The 13399-nt window shown below is 35.2% G+C and overlaps 1 protein-coding gene across 4 annotated transcripts in view; it reads left to right on the top strand.

The window, feature by feature from the left end:
• TBC1D5 (TBC1 domain family member 5) overlaps window positions 1-13399 on the top strand; it is a 551029-nt gene that overhangs the window by 314564 nt on the left and 223066 nt on the right. For all 4 annotated transcript variants that reach the window (XM_023513703.1, XM_023513693.1, XM_023513698.1 and 1 more), the window contains one exon: window positions 2-69. In XM_023513703.1, coding sequence (XP_023369471.1) covers window positions 2-69 — 68 coding nt within the window. The remainder of the gene's footprint in view (window position 1; window positions 70-13399) is intronic.

Genomic DNA, 13399 nt, shown 5'->3' with positions numbered 1-13399 from the left:
GAGTCTCTGGAATAAATTCTTCCAAGATAAAGAACTTCGATCAATGATTGAACAAGATGTTAAAAGAACGTATGTAGAATTATTTGCGTCTTCCTTTCAGTAATTTAAGTTGGTGTTACCACTCTATAATTTTAGCAAACAACAAAGTCCATAGAAGAGCTTAACTAAATACAATATTCAACTTGTGTTAATAACAAACTTTTTATGAACAAATTATGATAATAAGGATTATTTTCTGTTCTTACAATACAGATTTCTATTTTCCCCTTTGGAAAGTAAATTATATTTATAATACTGATTATCTTGAAGTAATATTTAATTAGTTTTATCAATTTCCAACAATTATTTGAAGTTTTATGCATCTGATTAAGGTTATATTGTATAGTCATCATATTGATATTGCTAGAAAAATTTACCTCTTTCTGTATGCATTTGAATCTTGTTCTAACCAAATTACTTTTAAAATAACAACCATTGTTCTTATCCTCCTTATTTGTCTTCCTTTTGAAGCTACTCAAATTTGCAAATAATCACTTCTCTCAATCTACTTAGTATTTACTATGGGAAGAATAGTTTCTTGTTTAGTATATAGTTAATGTCCGTAACTTTGTTATGTAGGACCTTGACTTTCTGAGTCATATAGGAAAGTACATGGAATTTGTGTCAGAATATCCTAGGGTGAGTCCTACCTAACATATGCCGTAGTACTGGAGAAATTACTTCAACATCTTACAGAATAGAAATAATAATAAACACTTCACATGATGTTTATAGATTGATGCAAATACAGTCATAGTAGTAAGTTAGATGGGCTTATACTTTAAACTAAACCATCACATAAATGTTGGTAAATTCAATTTAATGATTGGGATCTGGAATTAGCAGGTAATTCCAGAGTTCTGGGTATTTCAAGCAGCTTCCTCCAAGTCCTTTGCAGCTTTGTCTGCGAGCTTTACTTTTAATTCAAAGTCAAGGCCATTGGCTCTCTGATATGTAGCTGTTTCTGTGTCCCAAACACTGAATAATCAGTTGACATGTGCTGCTATTAAGATTACATTATGTATTTAATGAAAGAAATTTTCTATTTTTAAATTAAAATAATTCAGGGTGGCGCATGTGGCTCAGTGGGTAGGGTGCCAGCCCCATATACCCAGGGTGGTGGGTTCAAACCCCGCCCTGGCTAAACTGCAACAAAAAATAGCCAGGTGTTGTGGCGAGTGCCTGTAGTCCCAGCTATAGGGGGCTGAGGCAAGACAATTGCCGAAGCCCAGGAGTTAGAGGTTGCTGTGAGCTCTGATGCCACAGCACTCTACTGAGGGCAACAGTAAGACTCTGTCTCAAAAAAAAAAAAAGAAAGAAAGAAAATAATTCAGAGGAATCATGGGTTCAGACACAATAAAACCATAGATGACTGCCAGCAATAGTGGGGAGACAGGCAGAAGGTATGGAATTATTTTAGTTAGCTTAGTTCATAGTGTTGGCTGGGAAGTTTCTATATCTTGTTTCGTGGAAAGCTCTCCCACTCTGACCACATTTAGTGTAAGTCTCTTTGCTATCTCTCTGTAAATTCTGTGGCAAAGAACTTATCTTTTTAGGTAAGATGGTGAGTTTTATTTTAAGGCCACCAAATCATTTAATCACAAAAGCTGAATAGCTTGTGTAATCTTACTACTTTGCATCTCCATAAGGCACTACATGATCTAAAATCTACATTTTTCAATCCGGTCTATAAGGCAATTCATAATACAATAACAGAAGAAAAGAAGTATGTTTCAAAGAAGGTTATACACTGTGATTAAAATTCTGTTTTTACCAAATGTGTATTTATTGAATGTCTACTGTGTTTCAGGTTTTCCCCTTGTATTGGGGAGAACAGAGTGGTGAATAACAGAGATGTGGTCCTCTATTATGGTGCAGGGGAGAATAAAATAACAGCATGTATATATAAAGAGGATAATTATATAAGGCAGGGTAATATGATAGCGAGAGGGAGAATAGTGGGAGGGCTGCTGTAGGAAGCGAGAGGGAGAATAGTGGGAGGGCTGCTGTAGGAAGCGAGAGGGAGAATAGTGGGAGGGCTGCTGTAGGAATATTGATCCAGAGGAGACATCTTTTTTTTTTTTTTTTTTTTTTGGGAGACAGAATCTCATTATGTCACCCTTGATAGAGTGCTGTGCTGTGGTATCACAACTCACAGCAACTTCTAACTCCTGGGCTTAAGCAATTCTCTTGCGTCAGCCTTGCAAGTAGCTGGGACTACAAGTGCCCGCCACAATGCCTGGCTATTTTTGTTGTTTTTGTTGTTGTTGCAGGCCTGGGCCAGGTTCGAACCTGCCATCACTGGTGTATGTGTTCGGTGCCCTAACCACTGAGCTATAGGCGCCGAGCCCAGAGGGGACATCTTTGAGAAGGTAACGTTTTAGCTGAGATGTGAAAACAGTATAAAAGCCAGCCATGTGAGAGCATAGGGAAGAACATCCCAGGCCTCAGAAACAGCTAGTAAAGAGTCCCTCAAGAAAATGAGCTCAGTATTTAGAGGAACCACATTCACAGGTACGGCTAGGACCAAGCAATTTAAGGAAGGGGAAATCTGAGAAGAGGGCAAAGGCCAAATAGTCTTGTAGATCATAGTAAGAAGTCCTGATTTTATTCTAAATGCAATGAGACATTATTGCAATATGCTGAGCAAGGGTATAAAATCTAAAAGATAACTTTGGCTGCTATGTAGTCTAATAAAGTTGGATGTAAGAATGGAAACTGGAAAAGTGACTGGAATTCTTAAATACAATTTAAAGGATCATCACATGGTAGTTTTCTCGAATCTAGCCGTTCTATTCCATGTTTAGTACTGCATTTCAGGTCCTTTTTACCTCCTACCTACAGTCCCTTGCTTGTTTCATTATTCTCTTTGGATCTAGTATATTTTCACTTCCAGTCCATTCCACGAGCTACAGCCCCCTCTTTTCAAAGCACATTTGTAATCCTGCTGTTTGCCTAATTCAAACCCTTTTATGACTCCAAGAATGGACTTACCCTTCTTCCCTATACAGGCCTTATTAATAGGGAAGTTCTCTGTCAATACTTCTGGCATTATTCCATGAACAGGTTTTATACTTTCCATTTTCCATGTTCTCCTCCACTAGAAGGCTACTTCCTTCCACTGCTTCCAATTGTCGATTTCTGAAAATTCATCCTTCATGGCCTGAGTTCATGAAGCATTTTCCAGTCTTTACAACTGGAAATAATTTGTGTCTGTCCTATATTATTTAGAACTTGTGTAATAACTTTCTTATATCATTTAATTTTGTTTGGTCTTACATTTACTTAGGTCCATTTGTCAATATATTCAGTATATTTACATTAAACTCTTTGGTGCACCAGGCACTAGAGGTGCCAAGATAAATATGACATGGATCCTTAAGAAGCTCAAAGTCTTAGCCGGGCATTGTGGCGGGTGCCTGTAGGCCCAGCTACTTTGGAGGCTGAGGCAAGAGAATCACTTGAACCCAAGAGTCTAAGGTTCCTGTGAGCTGTGATGCCATGGCACTCTACCCAGGGGTGAGAGCTTAAAACTCTGTCTCCAAAAAAAAAGAAGCTCAAAGTCTAAAAGAGAAAGCAGAAAATAAAAAAAATTACCATACATGGTAACTGGTGCCATAATAGAAGCAATGTGTGCAAAAGCTGTGGTGTTAGCCCAGTTGTCATATTTCAAACCTGATGGTAAACTACTCAAGGGCACAAATCTTGTCTTTTTTATGTTTTACTACCCATTGCCAAGTTGATGCTTAATAAGTTATCATTAATTACGAATCTTATTACCGATAATCAGTGTTGTTCAATTTTAGGAATAATCTCTAACATCTTTTAAGTCTTCAGAGACATAACCACACTTTAAAGGAATACTGTTGTCAACCTTCTAGTCTGAGTTTAAACAAGACAATTTGATTTCATGAACTGTGTCTTTTACATCACTATTGAATTATTTGATCTGCATATGTCACTGTATTAAATATTATCTCCCCCTTCAACTAATTTTAATATTCTTTTATGCCACTAACCTTTTTTGCCTCAAAGGGTTTTCATTCATTTCAATTAATTGTTCCTTAGCTCAACCTAATGAGATTGTTACCATTCCCTTTTTTATTACTGAAAAAAACTAATAATCAAAAAGTAAATCAAGGAACTTCCAATTTATAGCATTTCTAATTTAGAACTTCAATTGTCTGTTCTGAACAAATTTTGCCATGTTTCAGAAGCTCTAACATTAAATGAAATTCAGTATTATTTAAAATGATGGGAAATAATGAGTTCAGGATAAAATATCATTTCCATATTAGATGCCAAAGAAGTATGTTATTTGGTCTATCAAGGTCTATTCTAAAAATATATATACAGCATTTATAACATCATTTGCAGATTAACATATTTGTAAGCTATTGCCAAATAGTATTTCTTCAAATGTGTTCTCCCTCTTTCTTGAATTAAATGATTAAACTTCCTTAACTTAATCATTTTAACTTGACCATATTTTAAAAGCTTATCTGATTACCTATTGGATATGCTAATCATTATCTTCAATTTTTGGTCTTTTGTGTTTCTAGTAGTTATAGTTAGCATTTTAGGTAGCTCATTCATCATTTAATTACTCTGTTTTCTATTTGAATCTCTGCAATATGGTTAGATTCTTAAATTTGAAACTTTCTCATTTTAATGTTTCCTTTTGTTTTTATTTTATTTGTGGGGCAAGCTTCATAATTTATTTCAGCAACCTGTCTCCTCAGTTTTTTTAAATCTTATTTCGTATATTATGGATTCATTAATAACTGCTAAAATTTTCCTTTTAAAGTTACAGATACATGCTACATATTTTTGTAGAGATACAGTGCTATGTAGATACATGCTGTAGACATGAGGCACATGTGGCTATTTAAATTTAAGATAATTAAAAAATGTAGTTTTCATTCACAATAACCACGTTCAGCTGCTAGTGGCTGCTGATTTAGACAGCACAACTCCAGAATACTTTTGTTATTATAGAAAGTTCTATTGGACAGCACTGTATATGTAATACATTGTTGTTATATTTTTCTATAGTATATAATATGAATGTCTACATTTTATCTTTTATTCATGTTGAACATTTAGATACAGCCTGTGCTAAATATTTACTTTTATTTTTTTCTCTCCCCTTAAGAAAACTACTTGAATTTTTGTGATGTATAAGTCTTACCAGTTTTTGGTCAAATGTAGTTATCATGTTACATTGTTTTATGCTGATGGAAATTAGATTATTTTTGAAAATTTTTTCTGTATTAACAATATACAAAAATGATTTTATAGGGTTAATTTATCGAGACTTTTTGAATTTAAAGACCATCTTTCTTAGTTCCCATTTTGGAAGAAATACTCCTAATACTTTGGTCCATTGATTGTCGCACTTTATAAAGTTAAAATGCTCTAAATGTTGGTATCTTTTACACAGTTTCTTCCAAGCCCATTTATATTTAAATAAAAAACAAATTCCTCAGGGAAGGAAGATTTTACAAGCAATTTCAGAGCAGAATTGATTTTGGTGTGTGTTAATGCCGACAATCTGCCCAGTGTTAAAATGTTAAAGAGAAAAAAAAATACAAGCTGCCATCTTCTTGTGATCACACCAAAATAGCAGCTTGTATTTATATTTTCAGCCTCCTCGAGGTGGACTGCAGGCACACACGAGTGAGTGGGTATATTGGGTGTTGTGTTGTGATTTTATTTAATGCAGGCAAAGTACATGCTTGTGCATGCACGACCAGCCCTCACATATGCACTTATTCACAGCCGAGAAAGTGAAAACTACAACACAAGCCGCTCTCTAAGAGTTGTCGGCAACCTGTGTGTGTGTTTCTTAAATATTAAAGAGGGGAAAACAGATTTTCAGGAATATGAGAAATAATTCTTCTGTTAAATGGCCTATAGTCTTTCCTCATTTCGCACTTAAGGTAGAAACAAAATAATTAATATTGCGTATATATATTTAAAAATATGTATTTTCCTATAGTGCTCCTGTTTTAAAGTGTATTTTTCCCAATTCTGTTTCATTTAAGCATGCAAATTCTTAGCATACATTTATTCTAATTTATGAGATTTTTTAAAACTTAAGAATTTTTTTCAATATTTGAATGAAAATACAGGTTTATTTGCTATAAAACAATAAACCTATAAACCCATAAAACATATAGTTGTAATGCTTTGATTAGCATCCTGATGTTCCTGATCTTTGGAATTTGGAAGCAGTAATATGCGGAGGACAGCACAGGTATGTTACCCTAAGCTGCTGACCATTTGAATTTTTGCTGAGATTTTCTTTGTTTTGAATAATCCAGGGTTTTTGGACCATTTACAGTTGTAGTTTTATATGATTATGAGAAGGTTAAAAAGTAAAGTCTGGTGGGTGGTATAGTGATACCCGATCCTGAAATGCCCAGTGGCATAGCCTGTTTGGTAGTGTAGCACAGTCTTTTTAGAACATTCAAGCAGATTTAGAATTGAAGTAATGTTGGTACTTCAGAGGTAGTACTTTGAATTCCTTTTAACTTTTTTCTTTGTTGTTGAAAAGTGCAAAATAAAGTCTATTTTCATTTGTGATACAATCTTACATTTAAAAGTATGTATGTAGTATATCTACCTAGTTAGGTATTTTTCTCCAAATTTTTCACCATTATGGTAGGAGTAGAGAGGGGTTTTTTTGTTTGTTTGTTTTTGTTTTTGGAGGATGGGAGGCAGTGAGGAAAAGGGCTTATTATATACTCAGGCATTGTAGGACCAAAAGAACCTCAGATGAAAATCTCTACTTAGGTGATGGTGGCAGATTCTGCCTCCTGAACTGAAGCCCCACCTGCCCTCTGTCAACCGTGTTTCCTGTCATCACAACCATTCTGCTTAGTCTTTTCAACTGTAGGGTGATTTTAAACTTCCACCTTCCTTGTTAGACTCTGGGAGATTTTTCTGCTATCCTCTTGGGCTGAATACTAACCATTGTCATCACAACAGATCAGTACTTTTCTTTTCTTTGACTTTTAAAAATCAGTATTTACCTTTCATTTATGGACTGTGAAAGCTATCTATCATTCTTTTCTTTACTAATTGCAAAACCAAATTAAACACAGCAAAATTCTTTTCTTCTACTTCATCTTTGTACCTGCAATACCTGACTCCATAGACTTAATTTTTCTTTTTCATTGGTTTGGTTGTTTGTAGGTGTATTTGTTCGTTCAACAAATACTACTTGAGAAATTACTGTGTGGCAGCTATTGTTCTATGTCTGGGGCAGCACTTGTCACTCAAAGGAGTAGGGCACCGGCCCCATATGCCAGAGGTTGCATGTTCAAACCAAGCCCTGGCCAAAAACTGCAAAAAAAAAAAAAAATGCCTCTTTATTATAATTGTCTTCCTTTAACTTTATCTGTAAAATGTGTATTTTCTCTCCCAGGTTTTTTAATTTTAATTTTTCTTAAGATTTTAGTACAATTTACTCTTTTCTACCCTAATAGATTCAGGGGATACAGATGTCTTTTGTTATGTGGATGAATTATATACTAGGGAAGTCAAGGCTTGTCCTAGGTTTTCTTGAATTCTATATTCTTATGCTTTGAATCTTTATATTCCCCACTACCTGGCACCATAATAGCATTTTTGTAGTTAGTAGCCATCTGGTTAAATTCTTTTGTTTTGTGAAGGTGAAAAGGTGAAGCTCAGAAAGATTATATACCTTGCATAAGCAAATATAACTTGTTAATGTCTAAAATGGAAGTGGGACCTAGGATGTCACATCTTTCCACTGCTTTGTTACTTATGTCAATCTTGTTTGCCTAGATTTAACACTTCTTCCATTTAAGAAACATTTATTAAATACCTTCAGTGTACAGAGTTCTCTGTGAAGCAAACAGGAGACAGAAGCATAAATGAATCAGTGTATCAAATCTTATTTAAAAAGTGGCAGAGACTAAATTAAGTAGATATTTTTTCTGTTGTCTGGGTTCATATATTCCAATGGACTATTTTTCAACCATGGGAATGTTGATGTTCTGGACCAATTCTTAGTTTTGCAAGGCTGTTGCACACAATGTAGGATGTTTAGCAGCATCTCTGATCTCCCGGCTAGAGGCTCTGTGAGGCGTACTTTTTAAATCTTTCTAAGGTCCTTTTGTCTGACTGAAGATACCATCTTAGAGCTTTCTGAGATCTTAACAAAGGGTTTTACAGTCACACCTTTGGTTTCGTCTTCAGATCCTGTTTTTCTGTGTCCTGGATTTGATCTTTGCCCAACAGCAGTGTTAATGTTAGCATTATTTGCTGACTGGTGAGGTTTGGAACCAGAAAAGGTTTTATTTTCAAACCCAGCGATTTCTAGCACCTTTATATTTTCCGCTTCTTCCTTTTGCTTTTTCTCTTCGTTCATTCTCCTGTAAGTAATAGGAATAAAATAGTACCTTCCACAGGCTGCCTGGCTGTCTCTTTTGCTGGATCACTCAGTTTATTAGGTACACTTTCTGTTTTCCGTATAATCAGAGACTACTATGTTGTCAGACTTCCTGCTACTGCAAAAGGAGGAAATCTTTTTCCTCCATTTTTTTTTCTTTAACATTTTCCTCACTTTTATTTAAGCTTGCACTGGCAGCCTCCTCATAGACTGTTTTCTGCTTTTTTCACATCCTTCAGTTTTTCACTGATGCTCCTCAGAAGGTCCCTCAGACTTCTATGGAGTCCCACAGATACTTCTACCAACATGTTTTAGGGGATTTTTAATAGCACCCCAGTTTCAGGTATGAAAACCTCTATAATTATTTTTGCTACATAAAAAATCAACCTTAAATTTAGTAGCTTAGCTAGTAATCATTTATTATCTCACAGTTGCTGTGGATCAAGAGTTTGGGAACAGTTTAGCTGTGAAATTCTCTCCTAGGAGTTTGTCAGGAGATTATAATCAGGAGTTCACTGAACTGTAGACATTCGAGGCTTTTCTAGGGCTGGAGTATCCACAGTGATTCCTCTCCGTGTGGACCTGGCCATGGTATTGCTTAAGGGTCCTCTAGCAGATACTTTTTCCAGATAAAAGTGATCTAAGAAAGAAAGGGAGCCAGGTAGAAGCTATGTCCTTTTTATGCCATAGTCTTAGAAGGGAGATAGGAGAATTAAAAAATCTGCACATGTATTTTGAAACAAATAGAATTCACGTGTAGCTTCCTCGGTCTCCCCTGTGGTCTTTTCTATTCTTTCCAACTGGAAAGAGAAATGTGTACCAGGGCCTGCCGATGGGGAGAAGGGGAGTATATTCTGTAGTCACCCATAACTTCCGCTCTCTTTCTGTCGGCTAGCACCGAGTCACATGGGCACAGTTAACTGAAGAGAAAGCTGGAAAATGCAGCTATATGCCTGGAAAAAGGAGAAAACAGGTTTGTTTAAATACGAAGAACAGTGAAATCATCAACCAAAACAGGGAACACAGGAAGAAGAAGAATTGTGTCTTTTATTCTATATCCAATTATTCCTCTTTGGTGTCTTGGCTTGATTTTTCAGTTTTCCTTTAATAAAACAATAAGCCACAGAAGTTATTATAGTTATTTTGGTATTTAATCGTATTCTAGGGAGTTTTCATCAGCTCATTTACAAATTTTGGATGAGTGCTTGTTTCGACTTTCTGTTTTTGAAATATGAGCATAACATCAGTTATTATTCCTTCAAGTCCTTCTGTGCTTCTTTGTCCTACTGCAGGACTATAAACCCTCACCAAGGGCTTTATTTTTTCCCCTGGGGCATCTTATTGAATACTTGCATCTTTAGTATTTCATCTGGGCCCAGTGCTTTGTCTGTTTTAATACTTCTAATTACCTAATTATGTACTATAGTGCAGTGACAAAGCTCTTTATCATTTCACTCTTTTCTTAACCCTTTTCTTGCTTAGGAAATATTCTTTTTCTCTTTGTTATCTGAGAAACTCTTCATTACAGATAGCCTAGATATTTGCTTAGCTTCCTTGCATTGTCTGTGTTACGACAGAACATCTTTCTGTTGAATGTCTTTTCAAATAACTCTTACCAGGCTCCTAGGTGTTGGGGCTCCAAAGTTGTATTGAGTTGCCCTCACTTGTGACTCATTCTCACACACTATAGGTACATGAGATGATATTCCAAAAGCAAACAGATTAGTTGTCATAAACGACTTTTGTGACAGAATTAGTGGACATTTTATCATTAATAGATCTTAGTGTAATTAGATGTCCATGAGAAGTATCCATGAAACAAATGTAATAAAAATCAAGATGTTTTTAAAATTACGGTGAATACTTGAGTATAATTAAAGTTGATGAAGGATAATTTTTCATTATACAGGGTAGCCATAAAATTCATGTACAGTTTAAAATAGTGTGCAATGTAAAATTGCACATGGATTTTATGATCACCCTGTAGAAGTATTTTTAGATAATAATAGAAGAAAAAGAATTATAATTTTGCCATTTTATGACCTCTAATAAATTAATAGTTTTAGGAAATGATCATCAATATTTACCGGCATCACAGAAAGAGTGATAAACTTATGTTATCTGCTTCCTGATCGAAGTACATAACACTAACTGTTGTGGTTATCTGTTGCTGCATTGCAAAGCATCGAAAGCTTAAAACAACGTAATTTATTTTATTGATGAAGTTAGGCGATGGATGGATATGGGTTCAGTCTACTATTGTTTCTTCTTTATAAATGTTTGAATTTTCAAGGCAGAGCACACCTGTAACCCTAGCACTCTGGGAGGCTGAGGTGGCTGGATAGCTTGAGCTCAGGAGTTAGAAGCCAGCCTGAGCAAGAGTGAGACCACCTCAAAAAAACAAAAAAAACCTGGGCATTGTGGCAGCTGCTTGGGGGGCTGAGGCAGGAGGATTGCTTGAGCCCAAGAGTCTGAGGTTGTTGTGAGCTCTGATGCCATGGCACTCTATCTAGGGTAACAAAGTTAGACTCTGTCTCAAAAAAAAAAAAAAAAAAAAGTTAGAATTTTCTAAAATGAAAGTTCCTTAAAACTAATACTGAAGGCTATATTGCCTGCTAGTTTTGTTTTATTTTGAGACAGAAAAAACAACTTATACACTAAACTTTTATGATAGCTCTTACCATTTTGCACTATGTAAAATTTGTTTAAATCAAGTTTCTTTTCACGTCTAAGAGAGAAACTTGTATATATTAAATGTTGATCAATTGAATTAAAACTGAAATAATCACTTTTTTCCATGAAGTAAAAATTGTAGAATCTTATTCTAAATTTCATTATTGAATACTGGCTTTTTCTTTGCTATTCATCTCTTTTTTTTTTTTTTTTTGAGACAGAGACTCAAGCTGTCCCCCTGGGTAGAGTGCCATGGCTTCACTGCTCACAGCAACCTCCAACTCCTGGGTTCAAGTGAGTCTCCTGCCTCAGCCTCCCAAGTAGCTGGGACCACGGGCGCCCACCACAACACCCGGCTATTTTTTGGTTGCAGCCATTATTGTTGTTTGGTGGGCCCGGGCTGAATTTGAACCCACCAGCTTAGGTGTATGTGGCTGGCGCCTTAGCCACTTGAGCCACAGGCGCCAAGCCTATTCATCTCCATTTTTAGAGTTTTACTCTCATCTGTTTTACATCTCAATTTTTATTTTTTCTGGCCAAGTACAGAAATAATTTCTCTTGGACCTTAGTTTTCTGCTAATAACAAACTTTGTCTCCCATCTTTATATATTTTGGCTGGAATTAATTATTAAGTTGTACAATTTAAATTTAAGTTTTTAAATTTAAATTAAATTTTTCCTCTATATTTTTCTGAAGTTACTACCATTTCTCTCTCTCTCTTTTATATGAAGCTTTAGAGCCTTTGTTGATTTTTCAAAACCTGAATGATTATGGAATGTAGTGTGGGTCAATGTTCTGAGCTAGACTGATTATTCAAATGACTTTCCCTATCCTGGAACAACATCAGCTGTATGGGGCAAAAAAGCCAGGAAGTGAATGGGTGTCAAGAAAGCTATTCTGAAGCTTACAATCTATCGTTAAAACCAGTTATTACTATTCCTAGAAATGGTACTCACTGTGCTTTTCTCTCTCATTTCTGATTTATATAAATGTAACATCTTCTGGATTGACAGTTGATAATATGACAATCAAGTATTTTTTTGTAGGAAATGTGTTATTGTTCAGGTATGTTACTCATCAGCCTTGTGAGCTAGGTTCTTCCATGTAAGTATAAAGTCGTGGAATTTTACCAAAATCCATTTCTCTGATTCATTTATAACTTATTAGGGAAGCAGTTGGAAAGTACTGCTGTTCTGCTAACTATCCAGATACATTGGCATAGGTATTAATTTCTCTGTGTTTCAGTTTCCTTGCCTGTTAATCTCTGAGTTGGACTGGATAATCTCCAAAGACTCTTTCAGCTCAAAACTTCCCTGAATTTCGTTTCTTTTTTCCAACTTCTGAAATAGCATAAACTTTGACTTCTTTTTCAGAGCTTTTCTGTATGTTTCTACTCTACTTGATGCAGTGGATTATTCTTCAGAATTTAGAGAAAAAGTCATACTTTTTAAAAAGAAGTACCACGAAACTTGACAAATTAGCACTTAAACTTTGTTGGGGAGAATTATGGATGGAGTGCTGTTGCATAGATATCCTGTGTCTGCCTAATGCATGTTTTCAGTTGATTGGGTGTTGCTAAAAGTGAGCAATTTAAATTATCTACCTGCAATTTAATTCTTCTAGATCTCTAGTTTTTAATCTTACAAGTGGTTAGTATGCATTTAAATGAAACCATGAAATGGTATACAATATAATTTACATTTTTAGTACTTAAGTATTAAACTCTTATTATATCATTCATAGATATTTGTTGCAAAGTATGTGTAGCAGTTTTTAGTACTTTCTTCCATATGCATTTAGATTGCAGTAGCCAGTGTGTAGAAAAATTTACAAAAAATAGGTAAGAAAAGGGACATACATAATCATTAAGCCAGGTGAGCCAAATCTTTAGACATGAAGCCTACTTTTAAAGACAAGGCTAATATATAAGTCATATAATGAGCAAAAAGATAATTCTAACCTTAATGGCTACAGTTCCCCCAAGAAATGTCTCTATAACAATTTATTTTACTAAGTGCTTATCTCTGTTTCATCCTGATTATTTTAATTTGGGATATTTGACTTTCTAAGGGCTTTAACAACTTTTTTTTTATCCCAAATAAGTCATTTAAGAAGTTTTCTGTTTCTTTCCTTCTTCAGTACATTCAACATTTCTCTGAAACTTCCTTTAGCCTCTATGATGTATTATCCTCACTCAGAATCTACCTTGAAGTTAATTTTTCTCTGCTTTAGGAAACATCAGTTGCTCCCCGCCCCCCCCCCCCC

This window comes from Otolemur garnettii, unplaced genomic scaffold (genome assembly GCF_000181295.1).
Source record: "Otolemur garnettii isolate 467f Iridium unplaced genomic scaffold, OtoGar3 scaffold00002, whole genome shotgun sequence".
Classification (NCBI taxonomy): domain Eukaryota; kingdom Metazoa; phylum Chordata; class Mammalia; order Primates; family Galagidae; genus Otolemur; species Otolemur garnettii.
The sequence above is the reverse complement of the archived record's forward strand: the minus strand, read 5'-3'. Positions and strand labels throughout refer to the sequence as shown.